General features: G+C 42.1%; 2 protein-coding genes across 5 annotated transcripts in view; one reads left to right on the top strand and one right to left on the bottom strand.

Annotated features, from left to right (window-relative positions):
- The window catches only part of NDUFAF2 (NADH:ubiquinone oxidoreductase complex assembly factor 2), a 109765-nt gene extending 93079 nt beyond the window's left edge, over positions 1-16686 (bottom strand). The window contains exon 1 of the mRNA XM_059694573.1: positions 16554-16686. Within this exon, the coding sequence (XP_059550556.1) occupies positions 16554-16680 (127 nt within the window). The 5' untranslated portion in view covers positions 16681-16686. The remainder of the gene's footprint in view (positions 1-16553) is intronic.
- A 48-nt stretch (positions 16687-16734) lies between these two features.
- The window catches only part of ERCC8 (ERCC excision repair 8, CSA ubiquitin ligase complex subunit), a 44431-nt gene continuing 37453 nt past the window's right edge, over positions 16735-23712 (top strand). For 3 of the 4 annotated variants that reach the window (XM_059694567.1, XM_059694568.1, XM_059694571.1), the window contains exons 1-2: positions 16735-16990; positions 19725-19820. In XM_059694567.1, coding sequence (XP_059550550.1) covers positions 16812-16990; positions 19725-19820 — 275 coding nt within the window. In that variant the 5' untranslated portion in view covers positions 16735-16811. The remainder of the gene's footprint in view (positions 16991-19724; positions 19821-23712) is intronic. The other variant, XM_059694570.1, reaches the window with a different exon arrangement.

Here is a 23712-nt window from a genome sequence, read left to right on the forward strand (position 1 = left end):
GCCAGCGGTTGGCGGCTGGCAGCCAGGGAAAGGAAAGGCCTGACCAGCAGCTAAAGGCCCTGATCGGCCCTGATCACCGGCCAGGTCTAGGGACGCTACCTGTGCACAAATGTCATGTGTTGAGCCTCTAGTATATGAATAAAGCATTTCTAAATATGGTTTAGAAAGTAATGAAAGATAACCTTTGAACAAACATTATAGACCAAAATTCTGGCAGGTCTGATGGGAGGCAGCATTTACTTCTCTAAGTGGAAAGCTTCAGATGGGGCAGAGAAAAGCTGGAGTGCTATTTATGAAACCATATGTGGCAAATGAACATTAAATCTACTTACCTCTCATTGAAAAGGAGCACTAGAGACAAGCTCTTTAATCTCTTTGTCCATCTTTTTTTGGGGGGACAAATGATTAGCATATTTTTAATACTGACAAGTTACATACTCTTAATTAAGCACTGGATCCTTCAATACTATGAAGATTTCATAATATTCTTTAGCAATCATTTATAACAATTTTAATTTTTTCTATCCTGTTGTCTTCTAACATTTTTTATTTTTCCTATCAAAAATCCATCCAAAAAAGAAAAAAAAATCATGTATTTCATTTATGCTGAAAACATGAGCTGATACAGTGCACTCAAATATTCAAAATTTTAAAAAATATATTTTATTGATTTTTTACAGAGAGGAAGGGAGAGAGATAGAGAGTTAGAAACATCGATGAGAGAGAAACATCGATCAGCTGCCTCCTGCACACCTCCTACCGGGGATGTGCCCGCAACCAAGGTACATGCCCTTGACTGGAATCGAACCTGGGATCTTTCAGTCCGCAGGCTGACGCTCTATCCACTGAGCCAAACCGGTTAGGGCAAATATTCAGAATTTTACATCACAAATCTGACTATAATGGGTCTCCTATACTTAAAAATCCTATTTAACAATAATTTATCTAGCCAAAAAATTAAGTGGCTCATGAAGGTTTGGTAAGGAATTTTCCAGTTAGGTTATACTATGGGAAGGAACCCAGAGAAAGGTATCACTTACTGTGTGGAACATTAATAGGAGAGAAAAATTGGACTTTTGCAGAAAGAAAGTATGATCACATAGATTAGGGTTAAGTAACAATATTTTTTACTTTGGAGGGAGCACATGACTCAAACCTCCGTAACATTTTTATGGTTTACTCAATAGCCAAAGTCTTTGCAAAGTCGCTGATTCCAACATTCAGCTTATTCATAGGAAAAAAAAATGTTTTCAGCATCTTGAGAGCAAATAAAATTTTATAAGTCTATTCCACATATTTATTAAACAAAGGGAACATTTTTTAAAGGTCAAGCTACTATAGTTCCAAAACAGCAATAATTTCTTATTGCTGAGACAATTTGGAGTTTTCACATCTTATTTCATAATTTTCAGAAATAGATATAAAAGAATTATCCTCCAAAATTATACATACTAGAAAGAAGAGAAAGTGATCATTGAATATTTTTGTCCCTTCAGTATTAGTTTCTTAAAGGACACAGTAAATATTAACAATTATAATTGTCCTTAATAAAAGTAAAGCTTTAGATTTGTAGGTTTATTTATTCATTCATACAAAATTATAATTGCCCAAAATGTTCCTGAATTTGCTACCTTTTCAACGATTTAAGCATTAACTACAAATTTAATTTTGCTGGCTCCAAACTTGACCCAGACTCATTTCTGAGACTCCCAGATTTAAAATTTTGACTATTTTCTATTCCTCAAAAAGAAATATGTGGGTATCACTTATTGGCTGAGAATCACATTAAGTACTTGGTTGCCAATAATTTAGCAGGCCATTTCACAGGTGGCCCATAAGCAGTTCTCCAAGATGATAATACCCCATTTAGAGGCTCCTATTTTATTTACTTAAGAATTTTTGTTCTTGCTCAGTATTTTATTTAAAAATATAAAGAGGAGGGAATCCATGCACAATAAAAGTAAAAATAGAAAGGGAGATACTGAAAAGATTTTATTTGCTAATGGATGTAAAATGGTAGACATTAAGATAATTCAAAAAGAAAAAGGGAATTTTATTAGTTGTAAATAATGTTTAATTCTTTTTTTTTTTTTTTTTTTACAGCAAAAGTGAGGTGTTTAATGTCGGTCTGGCAAGGTCAGGTGTCTGGTGGGCAGGCCTAATGTTTAATTCTTTAATTTTCTAATTACACTCTAATGTCACCGACAGTTTATCAAATTTATCTTCCAGTTTATAATTCAAAAGTAAGTCATCCAAATAGAGTTCAATTAAGTGTTTAACTCCAATGTTAGCAGTCTTTTCATCATACCTAATTTGAACTAGACAAAATGTTAAATAGCTGACTAAAATCTGACATTGGCTTTGACCCATTTACCTTTCTTATAATTTAACCAATTGTTTTTACAGTATTTCTGATTCAGTTATTTTCCTCATTTGGACATCCTGCTTAAATGAAAACATCTTAGTGAAGTCATACACAGTTATAAGAATATTGCACAACACGGTCAGACAGACTTTTTTATTTATGAGTTTCAAAAGAGACTCACCAAAACTTTGTGTTGATGAACATGTGTCACAGTTATAACACAGTATTGGGCTACTATTATAGGTATGTGTCAATATTTCCATTCTGAACCTTGCTGCTTTCATAGTTTTGTGTACTAGCTATAAAGCTTGATTTGATTCTGACAAATAGAAGATTACTTTCAAAAGAAAAACAAGTACAAAATAAAGTAATACAGCACTAAAGAAAGTTCAATTGGTATAAAAGAAGAGTAAGGTATTTATTGTGTAGTGCATACTAATAAAAAGTAGCATGCTAAAAAATCACTTTAAAGATCATTTTTGTTAAACTATACTGGGAAAGTATAGCTTGAGTTTTTAGGAGATTTGGGACAGTAATAATCTCAGTTGTCTCATCTATAGTTGAAAAAAGTAATCATTCAAAAGACCCTCTATTTATAATTCATATTTGGGAGGAAAATAACTTAAAAATACACATATGTATATACACAGAGACAAATGAGGTTAAAAATTTAAATGACTTAATGATTTCTTTATCTTCTTCAAGCTGGTCATGTTGTTTCTGATATAATAAAAAAAATCAAAGTAAAAACATTTTAATTTTCTAGCAAAGTAACTTTAGTGTTTAACAAAGAGGAAAAAATGTGGAATTATTTTAATTAGAAATACTTTTTAATATAAATTATGTTGCTCATTGGAAAACTACAAATGCAAAGTCAGTGCTCTCACATGGAAAACTTAAAGGCCAGCAAGTAAATTTAAGATTCAGAGTGGGAAGATACCTTTGTAAGAGTAATGAAGGAAAAAGATGGCTCTATTAAAAATGGATTTAGAGCCCTAACGAGTGTGGCTCAGTAGTAGAGCATTGGCCCTCGGACCAAAGGGTCAAGGGTTCGATTTCCTGTCAAGGGCATGTACCTGGGTTGCAGGTTCAATCCCTGGCCCCCAGGCATATGCAGGAGGCCACCAATTGATGTATCTCTCTCACATTGATGTTCCTTTCTCTCTCTCTCTCTCTCTCTCTCTCTCTCTCTCTCTCTCTCTCTTCCTTACCTCTCTCCCTCCCTCCCTTCTACTCTGTCTAAAAATCAATGAAAAAAATATCCTCAGGTGAGGATTAACAACAACAAAAAAATGAATTTAGAAATGAGGGTACTGTCTTACCAGCAACCACTTTTCTTTGGTACAGATGGTTGAGTGGTCAAAAGAAGTCTTGCGGGCAAGAGTGTTTTGGTATTCTTGTATTGAAAATCAAGTATTTTTGACCTTCAGTTATAATATATACTAGTTTCCAATTTTTGAGGAAAAGTATTTTTCATTTTAAAACTAGAGGCCCGGTGCACGAAATTCGTGCACGGGGGGGCGGGGGTCACTCAGCTCGACCTGCACACTCTCCAATCAGGGAGCCCTCAGGGGATGTCCTACTGACGGCTTGGGCCCACTCCCCGTGGTTCTCTGCTCTCTGTGGGGCCTGCCTGCTCCACACCATGGCGATGGGCAAGCAGGCCCTGCTGGGTGCTGTCTGCGGGCACACTTGCCTGCTCGCTGGTCGCTGTGGCAACGGCCAAGCAGGCCCTGCTGGGTGCTGCCTGTGGGCCGTGCTTGCCTGCTGGGCTCACGTTGCCGGATGACGCCGCCAGTGTCCTGTCCTGGCTGCTATGGGCGCCGGCATCTTTGTCGCGGACTGATGGTTAATTTGCATATTATTCTTTTATTAGGTAGGATGCTTATACTTAATTATACTGTTAAGTGTATTTACTAAAGCACTTGAAATATTTTATTACAAACTAGATCTTAGTATCTAAAGGAGGGTAATTTTTGGAAATAACATTTCTAAAAAATAATCTTACATATATACACACACTTCTAGTGTTCCTGGCCCATACATGATATTCAATAACTATTAAAGAGATGAATGGAAATGGCAGAAGGTGGTCCTACTTTTGGTGGATTGCCTCCCTAGATAACACATAGGCATAAAACAATATATCCGATATTTTAAAAAGGTACTATTTGGACCAATGTAAGTTCCATTTCAAAGACTTCAAAAACAACATTTTAGAAAAAGAAAAGAAAATTTTAGAGGTAAAATTACAAGGAAATCTTTTAGGTTTAATGTGAAACCACCTGGGGCTTTCATATTCTGCAGGGACTACTTTTTTTTGCTCTGTTGCTTAAGAAAGAGAAGCCGCAGAAGCACTGCAAGGAAGGAAATGAGAATAGATAAGCCAAAGTCTACCCCTGTGGAGTCTCCTTCTTTCGATTTAACAAACACTAACTAAATATCTAGTATATGGTAGGCACCAACTCCCATTTCATTCAGAGTAAATACTCACTTGCATTGCTATTCCCTCTGACTGTGAGGCATTCTTGCTCCAGATATCCACTTGACTAACTTCCTCACTTCCTCTAGGTTTGTTCAAAATGTTACCATCTAAACCAAACTACCCTAACCATCCCATTAAAAATTTCACCCCAGCCCCTACTTCCAGTACTCCTGATTCCTTTACTCTGATTTAATTTTCTTTTTCCCTTAGAATTACTATACTGTGACAATTATGTAAGTTTCTATTTATGTATATATATTTTTTATCATCTGACTCCCTTAGTTACAACGCAAACTCAAAAAGGGTATGGGTCTTTGCATATTCTATTTATTGGTATATGTCATGTCTGGAACTATACCTGACACACAGTGGGTACTCAACAACTATCAGTCAAATAGATAAACAAGCTTTCTTAAACACCTGCTACAATCCAGATATTGTCCAGGCTAACAGTCAGAGAAACAGCTACAAAAGCAATCACCTATAACACAATGGGGACATATTTTACAAATATAGCATTAGTTGAACACAAAGTGAAATTGCAAATGCTGCAAAATATGCTTTCATGAAGTCTATGAAAGCAATATCCTATCTAATAAAAGAGAAACATGGTAATTAGCCAAACCTCCGCTACCCTTCCCATTGGCTAATCAGGGTGATATGCAAATTAACTGCCAGCAAAGATGGCGGCCAGCAGCCAGGCAGCTTGAAGCAAACATGAGGCTTGCTTGCTTCAGTGACGGAGGACTCCAACGTTCCCCGCCTGCCGCTGCCGGCCTCTGAGCTTGCAGTTTGAAACATTGTTACAAATATAGAAGCTCAACAAAACTCCAGAAACCTTTCAGCCAGCTGGGATCTCAGAGCTGGAGTTGAAACAGTGTTTCGATTATAGAACCCAAACAAACCAGATACCTGCTTTCAGCAGCCGAGGCCTAAGAGCTGAAGCCAAGCCTCAGAGCTAAAGCTGGCCCAGAATAAAAAAAAAAAAGAAAGAAAGAAAAAAAAGGAGCGGTTGGGAGCTTCAGTCACCCGCCAGCCTGAAAACAGCCCTCAGCCCCTCACCCAGGCTGGCCAGGCACCCCAGTGGGGACCCCCACCCTGAAGGGTGTGTGACCAGCTGCAAACAGTCATCATCCCCTCACCCAGGCTGGCCAGGCACCCCAGTGGGGACCCCCACCCTGATCCAGGACACCTTTCAGGGCAAACCAGCCGGCTCCCACCTGTGCACCAGGCCTCTATCCTATATAGTAAAAGGGTAATATGCCTCCCAGCAGCAGGATCAGCGGAGCAGCGAGGTCTCCTGGCACTGGGATCAGTGTGACAGGGGGCAGCGCCCAAAACCCCTGATTGCCCTGTGGCTCTGTGTGTGACAGGGGGCAGGGCCACAACCTCCCTATCCGCCCTGCTCTGTTCATGACAGGGGAAGGCAGCCCAACCCCCTGATCAGCCCTGCTCTGTGCCTGATAGGGGGGAGCTCCCCAACCCCCTGATCGCCCTGCGGCTCTGTGTGTCACAGGGTGCGGCGCCAGAACCCCCTGATCGGCCCTGCTCTGTGTGTGATGGGGTGCGGCGCCCAAACGCCCCCCCCCCCCCGCCACAGGACCTGCTCTGTGTGTGACGGGGTAGAGCCATAACCTCCCCATCGGCCCTGCCCTGAGTGTGACAGGGTGCGGCGCCCCAACTCCCTGATCAGCCCTGCTCTGTAAGTGACATGGGGCGGTGCCCCAACTCCCCTATCAGCCCTACTCTGTGAGTGACAGGGGGGAGCTCCTCAACCCCCTGATCGGCCCTGCTCTGTGCGTGACAGGGGAGAGCTCCCCAACCCCCTGATCGACCCTGCTCTGTGCGTGACAGGGTACGGAGCCCCAACCCCACTGATGGGCCCTGCTCTGTCAGTGACAGGGGGCAGCGCCCCAACCCCCTGATTGGCCCTGCTCTGTGCGTGACAGGGGGTGGCGCTGCAACCTCCGCATCAACCCTGCCTTGAGTGTGTCAGGGGGCGGTGCCCCAACCCCCCAATCGGCCCTACCCTGAGCGTGACTGAGGGTGGCATCGCAATCTCCCAATCCACCCTGCTCTGTGCATGACAGGGGGCAGTGCCCCAACTCCCCAATCGGCCCTGCTCTGAGCCCGACCAGGGGCGGCACCTAGGGATTGGGCCTGCCCTCTGCCACCCGGGAGCAGGCCTAAGCCAGCAGGTCGTTATCTCCCGCGGGGTCCCAGACTGCGAGAGGGCACAGGCCGGACTGAGGGACACCCCCCCCCCCGCCCGAGTGCACAAATTTTTGTGCACCGGGCCTCTAGTAAAATTATAAGAAAATAATTTCTAATTGAGGTAGCCAGCATAGACCAATAAGGATTAGAACATGAAAGAAGATTCAAAGGATAATGAATAGAATATTTGGCAAAGATTAATAAAAGTCCTTAGGAAATATGATTAAGCCCTCAATTTTGCAAAAAGAATACTTTTATTAATCCCATAGAAAGAAAGAAATATGAAATAAAGGGTGTCATATTGTGCTATAATTTTGTCATAAAAACGATGTAAAGATCGTTATTTAATTCTCAATTCTATTAATTAGCTTATAGTTGAAATTATACAGTAATTTTTTTTAAGCTCTCAGGTTTCAGGATTCAACATAAAGGGCTAATCAAACTCCTCCCTCTCTCTCATACACACACACACACACACACACACACACACACCTACTCCTACCACTATCACCATCAAACTAGCTCTTTTTCTAGATACTTCATCTTTAAACAGGTCACTTTAAATGGTCTCTTTTGAGTACATTTTGTTCTCTGAGAATGAGCAGACAATGAAGAGGGAAAGATAGAAAACAAATAGAAAAGACAGAAGATGATTTTCACAGCAAAGCCCTGCTGGAAAGACTAGATCAATGTTTGTTTAATAAGAGTTATGCTTTTTAGCCCTAACCGGTTTGGCTCAGTGGATAGAGCTTTGGCCTGCAGACTGAGGGGTCCCAGGTTCGATTCCGGTCTGGGGCATGTGCCTTGGTTGCAGGCACATCCCCAGTGGGAGGTGTGCAGGAGGCAGCTGATCGATGTTTCTCTCTCATCGATGTTTCAAGCTCCCTATCCCTCTCCCTTCCTCTCTGTAAAAAAAAAAAAAAAAATCAATAAAAAAATATATTTAAAAAAGAGTTATGCTTTTTAGCCTTGGCTCGGTGGCTCAGTTGGTTGGAGCGCCGTCCTATACATCAAGAAGTTGCAGGTTTGATTCCTGGTCGGGCACATAGCTAGGTTGTGGGTTCGATCCCCAGTCAGGGTGCATATGGGAGGCAACCAATGGATGTTTTTCTTTCACTTTCTCTAAAAATTAATAAAAATATATCCTTGAGTGAAAATTAAAAAAAGAATTATGCTTTTTAATAAACAAACCAAAGAAAATAAATAACTTTATATGATATCCCGCTGAGAAAGAAAAGGTTAATCAGAATCTCTGGCAAAGGGTGCAATTGGTCACTTGGACCACAAGATGGAGGCACCGCCCTGACTGGTTTGGCTCAGTGGATAGAGGGTCGGCCTGTGGACTCAAGGGTCCCAGGTTCAATTCCAGTCAAGGGCATGTACCTTGGTTGCGGGCACATCCTCAGTGGGGGTGGTGCAGGAGGCAGCTGATCAATGTTTCTAACTCTCTATCCCTCTCCCTTCCTCTCTGTAAAAAATCAATAAAATATATTTTTTAAAAAACTGATCAGTTGACTGAATAATAAAATACTCTCAATCCTGCCTATGCAGATTTGTATTCAAATATAATAAGAAGCTAATATTTATTAAAAAAAAACAACAACAACAACAAGATGGAGGCACCAGTGAACTTGAAGGCAATAAAGACAAAAGGTAAGAAAGAGCTTCTTGAGCGTTAAAATTACAAAACTAATTAAAAAAAAGTATACATTCCTAAATAATTTTATAAAAATGGAAATTTATTCTAACAATCAAACAGTGAAGTCTGCAGTATGGTTCTGTAATAATTCTCTACCTAAGCACATTCAATTGTCAAATCTCAAAAGCAAACATGTCAACCCAATTTTGTAATTCTTGCAGAGTGACCAACACTTAAAGTCTTCAAATAGCAACAGAAATGAATTGAAATGAGCAGTACTTTGAAAAGTAAGAGGGCTAAGTAATAATTTTACATGATTTACATTGTTGCAGAGAAACTGGGTTCTATGCAAAGAAATACAAATAGGCAAACATAATACAAATGGAGTACATCACTAAATGACCTTGATAAATCAACACTAGATATATTATTTTCCTCATTAGTTATAATTCTTCCACCAATACAGTAAACATGACAAGTCCAAGGAAAGGTGTCTAATTCACAATATTTAATAATTATTATTATCACTAGAGGCCCAGTGCACAAAAATTTGTGCACTCGGGGCGGTCCCTCAGCCCGGCCTGTGACCTCTCGCAGTCTGGGACCCCTCGGGGGATGTCCACCTGCTGGCTTAGGCCCGCTCCCTAGGGGATCAGGCCTAAGCTGTCAGTCAGACATCCCTCTGGCAGCCCAGGAGCCCTTGGGGGATGTCCACTTGCCAGCGGGGAGCAGACCTAAGCTGCAGTTGGACATCCTTAGCGCTGCTGAGGAGGCGGGAGAGAATCCCGCCACCACCACTGTGCTGGCAGCCGCCAGCCTGGCTTGTGGCTGAGCAGAGCTCCCCCTGTGGGAGCACACTGACCACCAGGGGACAGCTCCTGCATTGAGCATCTGCCCCCTGGTGGTCAGTGTGTGTCATAGTGACCAGTCATTCCCAGTCATTCTGCTGTTAGAGTCAATTTGCATATTACCCTTTTATTATATAGGATAGAGGCCTGGTGCATGGGTGGGGCCTGGATGGTTTGCCCTGAAGGTGTCCCAGATCAGGATGGGGGTCCCGGTGGGGTGCCTGGCCAGCCTGGGTGAGGGGCTGATGGCTGTTTGCAGGCTGTCCAAGCCCCCCAGCAGGGACCCTCACCCCATGAGGGTGTGGGCCAGCCTGGGTGAGGGGCTGAGGACTGTTTTCAGGCTGCCCACAGCCCCTTCAGGGTGGGGAAGTCCTGCTGGAGTGCCTGGCCAGCCTGGGTGAGGGGCTGATGGCCGTTTTCAGGCTGGCCACGCCCTCCAGCAACCCAAGCTCCCAGCATCTCCTTTTTTTCTTTTTTTTCTGGGATTTATTTATCTTCTATAATTGAAACTTTGTAGACTTGAGCAGAGCCCAAGACTGGCCAGGGCAGGTGGGAAGCTTGGCTTCCTCCATCACCGGGGGCAACCCAAGCCTCCTGCTCGCTCCAGCTCTGTAGCCATCTTAGCTGGGTTAATTTGAATACTCGCTCCTGATTGGTTTGTGGGCGTGGCTTGTGGGCATGGCTTGAGCATAGCAGAGGGACAGTAAATTTGCATGTTTCTCTTTTATTATATAGGATTCTTATTGTTATTAATATTACTATTCTCAATGTAAAGTAATTATGAAATCCTCAAAGCAAAAGAGGACAAGTACCAATTTTCTCTTACATGAAATATTTTCAGCCTCACTTAGAAATAGATATAACATAGCTTAGTCACCCATTCATTAATAGTTTACATTTCTTCTCTAAAAGTCCAATATTTCCTTGGCAGGGAAAGGCAGAATTCAAGATTAAGATTCCTTAAATTCATTTTAAAGCTAGTATAATGGACTGGCATGCTTGACTGTGAACACATTTCCTCCTTCTGCTTTTCTCTTGGATGAAGGTATGACACAGAAGTGGTTCTACTAGTGTGAGATAGGAGTGCAATCAAAAACTCCAGGGATTTGTTGGTATTTATCCTTCACCAAAATACAGTGTTGAAGTGCATGCATACACACACAAATTAAGGGAATTTAATAAGCAACTGAAATAGTCTCAGAGGAAACACTATTAAGAAATGAAATTTTAAAATAAAGACCAGAAAAAAGTACAACCTTCTGATAACCCTGACACAACCTATTTAAAAAGTTTAACCCAGCCTGTGTGGTTCAGTGATTGAGCATCAACCTATGAACCAGGAGGTCACAGTTCAATTCTTGGTCAGGGCACATGCCGGGGTTGTGGGCTCGATCCCCAGTGTGGGATGTATAAGAGGTAGCCGTCGATGTTTCTCTTTCATCATTAATGTTTCTATCTCTCTTTCCCTCTCCCTTCCTCTCTGAAATCAATACAAAAAAATATTTTTTAAAAGTTTATAATTATTATTTTATATTCCAAAAAATTTTAAAGAAAGTTCAACTTTTTTTTAGATACCCCTAAATAGAAGGCATGTTTTTGCTAAAATAATAAGATCTTTTAGGATAATCTATCAATTTTATGATGTCCATAGTGATGATTATATGTTCACTAAAAGCTCAAGACAGTATTACTTACTGCTGGTAAAATTATATGCATGATTTTTAAATTTTTTGGTCAATTCTTTAAAATACAATTGCTACTTACATCATTGTGCATTACTGACTAGGAATAATTCATAGTGTCATTTTAAAATTCTTGTCTTAAAAGTTAGCAGGTAATAAAGCAATAATGCAGGGTTTATTTGGAGGAAATATCTATATAAATCCAATTATTTTAGGAAAAAGATTCCTCTCTGAAATCAGATTGAAGAAAATATTTAATAATCTGACAACCTTCATTTTTTAAAACAATTCTGCCACCTGCTGGAAAAATCGAAAATGACTTCATTATTTCCTAAATGTTAAGATTATTACATTCAATCGAGCTGTATCAGGATCTTCCAATTACCCACTGAAACAAGGCACACCTTCTTAATAATTTTGACCATTTAATTTGTCTAATTCTTAATAACTATGTCTTTTTTTGTTTTTGTTTTTTTGCTTAAGCTCACCCAAGGATATTTTCCCATTGATTTTTAGGGAGAGTGGAAGGGAGAGGGAGAGAAACATCGATGTGAGAGAGGCACATTGATTGGTTGCTTCCCACACACCCCTGGACCAGGGCCAGGGATCGAACCTGCAACTGAGGTATCTAACCAGGGACCCTTCAGTCTGCGGCCAATGCTCTATCCACTGAGCCATACCAGCTAGGGCCTTAATAACTATGTCTTAATTGAATATTAAATTATTAAAGTTTTTAGTATATTTAAATACTAAATACAAATAGGTTGAGGTGACATCATCAAAAACAGCTAAATAAGTACATATAACAGTGGATGATGCAAGTTTTGAATTATCAGATGATATGTTCATCCTAAAAGGAAAAAAAAAACTAGATTGGGTATCTTAACGGAAGTTTGATGCCAGCAATAAAACTAAACTTAGAAGGTCACTGACTAAGCTAAGTCCAAATAGGAATCACACTAGAAAAGTTATGGAAAAGACATGAGAGTCTTTTAGTCTCTGAAGAATAATTTGGCCTATTTATCATAAATAAAAATATACCTTGCCCTGGCCAGGTGGCTCAACTGGTTGGAGTGTGGTCCTGTACACCAAAAGGTTGTGGGTTCAATTCCTGGTCAGGACACATACCAAGGCTGTGTGTTCCATTCCTATTCCGGACACATACAGGAGGCAACCGATGGATGTTTCTTTCTCATATTGATGTTTCTCTCTCTCTCCCGTTCTTCTCTCTCTAAAAAAATCAATAAAATCATATCCTCAGGTGAGAATTTAAAATATTTATCTATTTATTTTAATCGCCTGTTTTAAGATTTTCTAAAACAACTTTATCATTTCCTGTGGTTTAAAAAATATTTTTGTTTTTATTTTTATAATTCTGGGTCCATAAATATCTCAATTCATTTAACAGCTGTTTTTTGAGTAACTACTCTGTACCCAGGTACGTATACATGACTCTCATTTAAGTATTCAGAACGAAACAATCACCCATGTTTAAGATGAGGATAATAATACCTAGTTATATGGTTGTTGTAGATACATGAAATAATCAGAGTTCACACTGAATGTATGCTATCTTTCATTAATGTAAGCATTACTAAAAAGATTGGAGGCTATGTTGAGAACAAAATGGAGAAGAAAATATATTTCTAATTTGTTTCAAATTAAATATGCAAACTTCAGTCTAAAATAGCCACTGATTTATGTTTATGTTATTTAGCTTCCCAAATCTTATTGAGTTTACTAAAGAATCTATCTATATATATAAAAGCCCAGCAACCAAATGGTGGAACGACCAGAACGACTGGTCGACCAGTCGCTATGATGCACACTGACCACCAGGAAGCAGACACTCAATGCAGGAGCTGCCCCCTGGTGGTCAGTGCGCTCCCACAGTGGGAGCACCATGTGGCTGACCGGGATGAGCAGCGCTCCCACAGCAGGTGGATCCCCGCAGGCCACAGCCCCCACAGTGCATGAATCCATGTACTGGGCCTCTAGTACTATATGAGGGGGTATATAGCTAAACTGTGAAACAGATAAAGGTACTAATAGGTCAGAAACTAAGGCCAATAAATCTAAGATACATAGAATGAATATATTTTGCATAAAGAAGTGCTGAATAAATATCTGTCACATGAGAAAAACAATAAATGATACAGGATGAGATGGAAGGCAAACTCAGCAGTGCTGACTGGCCTGTGAATCAGCACAGACATACAGGCTACACCGGAAAGAATCTATATGGGTTTCTCAAAAAGAAGTACTGAGAAAATCCTACGCTTAGAGCAGCAGGACTGAGAGCAAGGGCAAATAAGTGGTAAGAGTCAAGTCAAAGGAATTTGGAAATACCACCAGTGCCCCCACAGGGAGTTCTAGCTATCACTAATATGAACTGCTTGTAAGATGTCACAAAATAAGGTTAAAAGAAAATCAAAAGACTCTTAACAATAGTATGTGCTAAGTATCCCAGTGAGCTCCATCCCCCTTTCTCAAAGGCTACTACAACTCTGACTTGATACTGACACTTAAGATTCCCATTTGCAGAGGCTGAAAGTGAAGGCATCCTAAATACTAAGTACAGTTCTCCCAGAGAAATTCTATCACAGCCCTGTAGGAAGACACAGGCTGTAGCATTCACTCAGACCTCACTTGATAAAAATAGCCAATTTCAAGTAAAATGGAGGCTGTGCTGTAAAACACATCTAAGGAGGGTAGTCAAGAATAAGAGAACATAATTAACAAAAAACATAAAAATCAAGATTACTAAGTTTACCACTTATTACAACAAATATGAATGGGTTAATGCCATTATTTTTTAAAAAACAAGTAGCATCCTGTTCTGGTACCTCAGTTGGTTAGAGCATCGTCCCTGATATATGAAGATTGCAGATCCCCAGTCAGGGGATATATAAGAATCAACCAATGAATGCATAAATAAGTGAAACATAAATCTGATGTTTCGCTCTCTTCTGTCCTCTCTAAAATCAGTCAATACAATTTTTTTTTTAAAGAAATAGTTTTTGACCTAGCCCGTTTGGCTCAGTGGATAGAGCATCAACCTGGGGACTAAGGGTCCTGAGTTCGATTCCAGTCAAGGGCACATGCCTGGGTTGCTGGCTCAATCCCCAGTAGGGGGCGTGCAGGAGGCAGCCAGTCCATGATTCTCTCTCATCTTTGATGTTTCTATCTCTCTCCCCCTCTCCCTTCCACTCTGAAATCAATAAAAATATATTTAAAATACCTTTTAAAAAAGTAAAGAAGTAGCTTTTTTCTAACATCCACTAATTAAAAAAGCAGAGGTTTGTGTGTTGGGCAGGGAGGGGGGAATCAACATAAAGAGAGAACCCATAAATTACAAGAGGCTTAAAAACATCAGCAATCAAAATGTAAAGAAGCTCAATTTATACAAACTGCAAAAATAAGAAAACAAATCAATCAATAAATAAGACCATTATAGGACAACCAAGGAAACATGTTCTCAGGTGAGGATAAAAAATAAAATGTAAAATAAATAAATAGCAGGCATCACTGTTACCTTCTATCCACTGCTATCTCTGCCTTTCCAGCCAACCAATTTCATTTTGGGAACATCAGCTTTAGCTCAGTATTAAAAAAAGTAAGAGTAGAATTACTATTTAGCAATAAAAAGGAACTGACACAAGATGAAACTCAACTGCATTGTGCTATGTGAAATAAACTAGATTCAAAAGACTACACCCATATAATTCCATTTAAATGATATTCTAGGAAAGACAAAACCACAGGGACATAAAACAGATCAATGGTTACCAAGGTCTGGGTGTGGGGTGAGGGAATGAAGCACTAAGGGGTAGGAGGGAATTTGCCGGGTGTGGTGCGGAGTGGAGGGTGGGCGGTGGGTGAAGGAACTGTTCCGTATTTTGATTGTGGCAACGATAGTTACATGACTCTAAGCATTTTTCAAGAATCATAAAACTGTACACCAAAAAGTATAAAATTTACTGAATGTAAATTATACTTCAATTACAAGTCAGTCTGATGTTTTGCGTATTTTTAAACGTTACTGATAACTTATAGAAAAGAAATATCTTTCTCTCTGCTTAAAATCTGCCATAGAATTCACTATGCAAGCTTCTCCGTGGACTTTTTTTTTTTTTTTAAGAGCTATTCCTTGCGCTGAAAGAGTCTAGCAGCTCATCAGGGAAACATCTAAAATAGTAAACTAAGTTACAGAAAAAGGCTAGGCAAAAAATTTTGAGTGGCAAATCACAGAATGCACTTTCTATGTGCCGTATGAGGAAGGAAAAAGCAATTCCCTTTGTCAAGAGTTATGAGAAATGAATGGCACACAACTTGGGGTAAGTCTTACTGCTTCTCAATATAATGGTCATTATTATCATCTCTAACTTTGAAGTGAAGAGGCTGAGACTCGTGGAGGACAAATAACTCCATGACCCCTCAACTCTTAGATGCCAAAGCTGGAATTCTAAACCAAGCCTTTTTGACCCCAAAGCCTAAGATCTTTGGCATCGCGGTGTGGGAACCCCACAGAAGAGGTTATGACTACCGCTAGGTGATGGGATTTCAGCGCACAGGCACGCCCCTAATTCCTCACATTTCACTAAGTACGTACTTCGCAAGACTTCTATACAGAAACCTCACGATTTAGAGCCACGTAGTGTAAAGTGAGCTCTACTGTAAAGGGACCTTGGGGTGAAAACTGGCAGGAAATGTAATGTGGGGCCTTGCGGGGACCTCTTTTCCACTCGGTCAGTGTGCACTGACATAGTCTGCTGGGTTTGGGTTGTAAGGAAGGTGACGCACGGAGACAGTCCCGAGCTACTGAAAGAAAAGTCAACGCGCAGACAGACGCGAGCAGAGGCGCTTAAGATACTCCCCTTCCGTTACTCCGCTCCGGCCGGTCCCGGCGGGGCACAGGAGGAGGAAAGGCCCCTTTTCTGCCGCTCGGAGGACCTTGGCTAAGGACCTCCGTGGACTTGCCCCTTCTACGTCGCCCAAAGGCAAGGACCAACACTGGGGCGTCAGATGCCCGCGTGGCGGCCGCGCGGGGAGAGACCGGGGTGCGCCGAGCTCGCGGGGGTCCGGCTGGGCGCGCGGACCAAAGGCTGCGGCGCACGGACGGCGGGCACACACCGCGCCGGGCCGCGACACGAAAGCGATCAGTGAAAGCCACCAAGGTGAACGGGTGGCGGGGCGAACGAACTCGGACAGTCCCCTCAGGTGACAACAACACAGTGTCGCACGTTGCATTAGTTTACGAGGCGCCCTTACTTTTCCCCCAGTTCCTGATCGCGCCGCCGTTGCCCTGCTGTCATCTCACCTCTCCAGTTCTTGTACGCCGGGATATAGTAGTATTTGTTCCCGAAGTGGTCTGTGCCCACTAGCTCCTTCACTTCCTTGGACAGCGCTCTCCACACGGTGCGGAACAAATCCTGAGACCAACCCATGTCGGCCCCCGAGACCCCAGCGTGAGCTGCACCCAAATCCGCTGCGACATTAACCAGAACGCCCCGCCCACCAGCCCGAGAACGCCCACTTGCCTCACGCCCTCCCAGTAACGGCGCTCACCATTCGTCAGATGGCTTCTTGGTTCTACCAATGGGAGGCCCCGTTGTTAGAGCCCCGCCCCCGAGCCCTGTCATGGCCGCGTCCAGGGTACCTACTTGCGCAGGAGACCGGGATGCTAGGGTTTTTGTCGGCGCGACAAGCCGGATTGGACGACCCTCTTCACCTACGAAGAGCGGAGTCCACGCGAAGGTATAGAAAACATTTACTCTTTTTTTCTAATAGGCCAGTTAAAAATTGGACCAATAGCTGTGTTACCCTTGCCTCACACTTTCTGGCCTTATTATCGATCACTTTGCTCTGACCAAACTCGGCTTTACTCTTCTTTTGGCGCCTGTACCAAAATTCCGTGTATGTACACGCATGTAGCTAGAATGTATAAAAATGCCAGCCTCCCAGAAGGAAAGCAGATATTCAATATAAAGCATATTGTTTGCTCCAAATAGTTTAGGCACAGCGAACCGTTCTCATCCCAGAAACCAGGCAAGGGCCAATCTTGCAAGCAAGCCTTACTAAGGATAGCAGTTTCAGACTTGCTATATTAACTTTTTTTTTTTTCTTTTTTTGCTCACTTTCCACACACACCTCACCACTGTTTCCCTATCTTATTACCCTCCCACTTTCCCTTCATTTTAACCTCTCATAGTTCCCAAACAATTCAGTCCTAAAGTCTTTAGGTTGGACACAGGTAGGCTTCCAAACAGGAATGAGGTTGGCCCAGGGTGATATTTCAGAGCCCGAGGAGGTGGTCTCAGCGTGGGAACTCACAAGCTCAAGGCGATACGGGTGTTTGGGGGAGCAGAAATCGAAGCCCAAGCCTCCTGAGTAGCATCCTTGTTGGCGAAGGGGAAGGTAACGATGATGGGAGCTTAGTTATATACAGGGGGACTGACCAGATAAATAAGCACATTAATGATAATGAAAGCCATGTTTCTCATTGTTAGAAGAGAACTCAAGGCAGGGATGACTGATTACCTTGGCACATGTTTGTTTGATATTTTACTTGTTACAAGAAACACATACTACTGTCATAATTTGAATAATCATCAAATGGAAAAATGGAAGAAATGGAATTTCAGTGGGAAAAACCATTTTCTGGTGGAAGTTCAGAAATGTCAGGACAGCATGGTGATCTGGAGGGGAAAAAAAGTCAGAGTTCAGATGCAGTTCAGCTAATTATTAGATGAATGACCTTGGGCAAATTACTTATATCTTAGTTTAAAATTCAGGAAAAGCATTTAATAATGTAACCTACTATCTAGGAAATCTGCCAGTTAGGATTACCACTACACTTACTATTACCACTGATTTCAGTGTCATTAAATAGCAGGTTTTTAATATTAACTGTTATTGTTATTGGGCAAGGTCAGAGAAGTAGCAAGTGAACCTATGACTAAACTGTCTTCCAGAAGAAAAAGGGCCATGTATATCTTTAAATCAACTTGCTACTGCTTAAATGATATCCAGAATGCTTTAAATTATTAGTACTGCCATAAAAATATCAGTTTGAAACTTTTCTAGCACTGCATTGTTTTAAAAAAACTGATTAATTTGGTGGGGTAAACATTTCATATAAATTAGCATCATATTCATCAATAATGAATTTAAAAACCATTCTGGTTAAATTAATGTAAATTATTTTTAACATGCAAGAGATTGAGACAAATTTTAATAGTTAACATTCACTAAGCACTTACTATACCTAAGCATTGTAATGAGCACTTTTTATGTATTAACTCATTTAATAGCCTGACCAGAATAATGATGGTTTACAGTTATGGAATATCAGAAATTTCATTCATCTTAATTTATGAGAGTACTTATTAATTTTATTTATAAATATTTAATTGGCTTTATTTAAGTGTGCCTAATTGTTGAGTTAAACATACTCACTTTATATTTATACTTAAGGCATAAGAAATACTCATGGGAATTTATTTAACATACTGTAATTTAAGCTTTTGTCCACTAGGTGTCCTCAGCTGAATTTATCAATTTAAATTTTCATGAAAATATGTCTCTAAATATCTGAATAAAAATTTAATAAAATACACTCTTTAAATTAAGTTTAAAGGACTGGATAAAGAAGATGTGCCACATATACACAATGGACTACTACTCAGGCATAAGGAAGGATGAAATAGCACCATTTGTAACAACGTGGGTAGACCTTGAGAACATTATGCTAAGTGAAATAAGTCAGTCAGAAAAAGCTAAGAACCATATGATTTCACTCATATGTGGGATATAAAACTGAAACTCATGAACACAAACAGGAGTGTGGTGGTTGCCAGAGGGAAGGGGTTAGGGGCTAAGAGGGTCCTAATATATGGTGACAGTAGAAGATTTGACCTTGGGTAGTGAGCACATGGTATAATATACAGATCTTGTAACATAGAAACCTACATTTAAAACCTATATATATTAAGTTTAAGATAGTACTTCAGGAAAAATTCTTTACATATAATTGTTTTGTATTATATACAAAATACATAGTATTTTGATATTTTAAAAATTTGTGTAAGGTCTTTAAAAATCCATAAAAATTTTTGGATGTCTGGTAGAAAGAGACTTAAGCATTACTTGCATTTTTTAAGTCTTCCCTACCCCCCAAGGATATGTCTTTATTAATTTTAGAGAAATAGGAAAGCAGGGAGAGGGAAAGAAAGAAATATGGATGTGAGAAACACTAGATCAAACCCACAACCTAGGTATGTGCCCTAATCAGAGTGAACCTGTAACCTTTTTGGCGTGTGGGATGATGCTGCAACCAGCTGAGCCACCTGGCCAGGACCTACTTGTGATTTTTGTACTATCTGTACTCTTAGTAAGATTAAGGACATTTTTTATGTTTGAATTATTTTCTTATTGTTTAATTTTATCTCCCCCCCCCCCCTTGTTTAATTTTTATATATATTTTTTAAAGGGTTTTGGGACTGGAGTTAAACAAAGACAGAGATGTTGAAAGGATCCACAGCAATGGAGTTAACAGCCTGGACATTGAACCTGTTGAAGGGAGATAGTAAGTTTAAACATTTTTCTTTCTAAGTGAGAAACAGTAAAATCTTGCTTTCAGATTAATTATGTAAAGGTTCATAAATAATTAGTAAAAATTTTAAGTTTTAGAATTTTAATCTGGTATTACTAATTTTAAATAAATACAGAGCTTCACACCTACAAAATTTTTCCATGTAGACATTTCCAAACTACTTTAATATAAATATATTCATTTTTAATTCAGAAAGCGTTTAAGTGCTGGGATATGTAACTGTAGTTGCTACTCTCAAGGAAACTGATGGGGGAGGGAATATTAAAAAGTAAAAGTATATTTTAAAACATTAGGTTTTAAGCAAACCGGACTTTTATTTGGTTTTACCACTTATTAGCTGTGTGACCACTTATCAACTGAGTGACTATGAGCAATTTATCTAACTTTTCTAATTCTTAGTAGCCTTAGCTATACAATGGAACAATAATACCAACAAGTTTATTGTGAAGATTCATTGAGATTATATATATAACACTAGAGGCTCAGTGCACAAAATCCGTGCCCTCTAGGGGGTGGTTCCTCAGTCCGGCCTGTGCCCTCTCGCAGTCTGGGAGCCCTTGGGGGATGTCCAACATCCATAGCGCTGCTGTAGAGGCAGGAGAGGCTCCCGCCACCACTGCTGCGCTTGCTGGACGTGAGCCCCGCTTCTGGCTGAGCGGCCCTCCCTCTGTAGGAGCACACTGACCACCAGGGGGCAACTCCTGCATTGAGTGTCTGCTCCCTGGTGGTCAGTGTGCTTCATAGCAACTGGTCATTCCGCCGTTGGGCTGAAACCAGCCTCGGACATCCCCCAAGGGGTCCTAGATTGCAAGAGGGCACAGGCCAGGCCGAGGGACCCCACTGGTGCACGATCAGGGCCGGGGAGGGATGCAGGAGATTGGCCAGCCAGGAAGGGACTGCGGGAGGGCTCCCCGGCGTGTTCAGCCTGTCTCGCTCAGACCTGATCAGCCAGACCCCAACAGCAAGCTAACCTATGGGTCGGAGAGTCTGCCCCCTGGTGGTCAGTGCACATCATAGCGAGTGATTGAGCTGCCTTAGCATATCATTAGCATATTACACTTTGATTGGTTGAATGGCCGACCGGACACTTAGAACATTAAGCTTTTATTATATAGGGTGATTAGCATGGGACCTGGCATATCATTACTGGTTGCATTACTCCTACTAATCCAAAGCATTATCACCTATACTTTTATACCGTTTGGTCCATTTCCCACACAACAGCTGAAATGCTTGGAATAATGCAAATCAGAACATGTCATTACCCCACTTAAAATTCATCTTGACCCCCACATGACTACAGGAAAGTTCAAAACCCTTCATGTAGTCTATCCTATCTAATAAAAGAGAAACATGGTAATTGGTGTACAACTGCTACCCTTCCCATTGGCTAATCAGGGTGATATGCAAATTAATTGCCAGCCAAGATGGCGGCCAGCAGCCAGGCAGCTTGAAACTAACATGAGGTTTTCTTGCTTCAGTGACGTAGGACTCCAACGTTCCCCGCCTGCCTTGCCGGCCTCTGAGCTTGCAGTTTAAGAAACTTTGTAACAAATATAGAAACTAAACAAAACCCCAGAAACCTGCTTTCAGCGAGCCTGGGATCTCAGAGCTGGAGTTGATACAGAGTTTCAATTATAGAACCAAAACAAACCAGATACCTGATTTCAGCAGCAGAGGCCTAAGAGCTGGAGCCAAAGCTAAATCTGGCCCAGAATAAAAAAGAAAAAAGAAAAAAAGGAGCAGTTGGGAGCTTCAGTCGGCCTGAAAACAGCCCTCAGCCCCTCACCCAGACTGGCCAGGCACCCCAGTGGGGACCCCCACCCTGAAGGGTGTGTGACCAGCTGCAAACGGCCATCATCCCCTCACCCAGGCTGGCCAGGCACCCCAGTGGGGACCCCCACCCTGATCCAGGACACCCTTTAGGGCAAACCAGCCAGCCCCACCTGTGCACCAGGCCTCTATCCTATATAGTAAAAGGGTAATATTTCTCCCAGCACTGGGATCAGCGGAGCCGAGAGGCCTCTCGGCACTGGGATCAGCGTGACAGGGGGCAGCGCCCAAACCCCCTGATCGTCCTGCGGCTCTGTGTGTGACAGGGGGCGGGGCCACAACCTCCCTATCCACCCTGTTCTGTTTGTGACAGGGGAAGGTGCCCCAACCCCCTGATCAGCCCTGCTCTGTGCCTGATAGGGGGGAGCTCCCTATCCCCCTGATGCCCTGCCCTGAGTGTGACAGGGGGCGGTGCCCCAACTCCCCTATCGACCCTACTCTGTGAGTGACAGGGCAGAGCTCCTCAACCCCCTGATTGGCCCTGCTCTGTGCATGACAGGGAGGAGCTCCCCAACCCCCTGATTGACCCTTCTCTGTGGGTGACAGGGTACGGAGACCCAACCCCCTGATTGGCCCTGCTCTGTGCATGACAGGGGGTGGCGCTGCAACCTCCCCATCGACCCTGCCTTGAGTGTGACAGGGGGCAGTGCCCCAACCCCCCGATCAGCCCTACCCTGAGCGTGACTGAGGGTGGCATCGCAACCTCCCAATCTGCCCTGCTCTGTGCATGACGGGGAAGGCGCCCCAACTCCCCAATCGGCCCTGCTCTGAGCCTGACCAGGGGCTGCACTTAGGGATTGGGCCTGCCCTCTGCCACCCGGGAGCAGGCCTAAGCCAGCAGGTCGTTATCTCCCGAGGGGTCCCAGACTGCGAGAGGGCACAGGCCGGGCTGAGGGACCCCTCCTTTCCCCTGAGTGCACAAATTTTTGTGCACCGGGCCTCTAGTCCTATATAATAAAAGCTTAATATGCTAAGTGTCCAGTCGTCCATTCAACCAATGAAAGCATAATATGTTAATGATATGCTAAGGCTTCTCAACCACTCGCTATCACGTGCACTGACCACCAGGGGGCAGACAGTTGACTGGTCGACTAGTCACTATGATGTGCACTGACCACCAGGGGGCAGATGCTCTGACTGGTAGGTTAGCTTGTTGCTGGGGTCCAGCCGATTGGGACTGAGCGAGAGGGGCCGGACACAACCTGAAGCCCTCCTGTGGTCCCTCTCCGGCTGGCCAGCTTCCCGCGTCCCTCTCTGGCCCTGATCATGCACCAGTTGGGTCCCTCGGCCTGGCCTGAGCCCTCTCACCATCTGGGACCCCTCGGGGGATGTCAGAGAGCCAGTTTTGGCCTGATCCCCCAGGCCAGGCTGAGAGATCCTACTGGTGCACGAACTCATGCACTAGGCCTCTAGTTAATTATAACAAGTGTAGAAGTAACTAAAGCAAAGTTTATCATGTCTTATGTGTAGCATGTATGTAATGAAGTATTATTACTATTAGTATTATTAACATTAAAATAAGCCAAGGAAGGTTTCATAGAATTTTATTTTTCATTTCCAGCTTCTGTCCTGGCCTCACATAGTAGTATATGAGAAACATGAAGAGTAAACAAATCCTCACTTTCACACATGGTTAAATCTAAAAGATGACCAGTGATAACTCTTTTCTTTTTCCTGACCTTCCATTCAAGGGCAGCTGTAGGGCATTTATATATAATATAATGCAAATATGAACAGCTAATTTCTTTTGGTCCTGGATTCTGGTGGAAGAATGTTTAGTACAGATTCTCCAGCCAGCCATGTGGGATAATGATCAGTTGTTTCATCTGTGAAATACATGAAGCCAGCAGGCTACCAGTTGACAGATTCATTGAGAAATGTGGGAAATTCTAGATTATATGTGCATGAAATATGTATGAGAAATATAAGCTGAGGAGTCTTTTTACAGAGCATATAAAGAAAAGTCAAGATTCTCGCTGCAATGTTTTCCCCTTCATTGCGTGGTAAAAATCTACAACTATTTCATTGTTTG

This window comes from Myotis daubentonii, chromosome 4 (assembly GCF_963259705.1).
Source record: "Myotis daubentonii chromosome 4, mMyoDau2.1, whole genome shotgun sequence".
Taxonomy (NCBI): Eukaryota; Metazoa; Chordata; class Mammalia; order Chiroptera; family Vespertilionidae; genus Myotis; species Myotis daubentonii.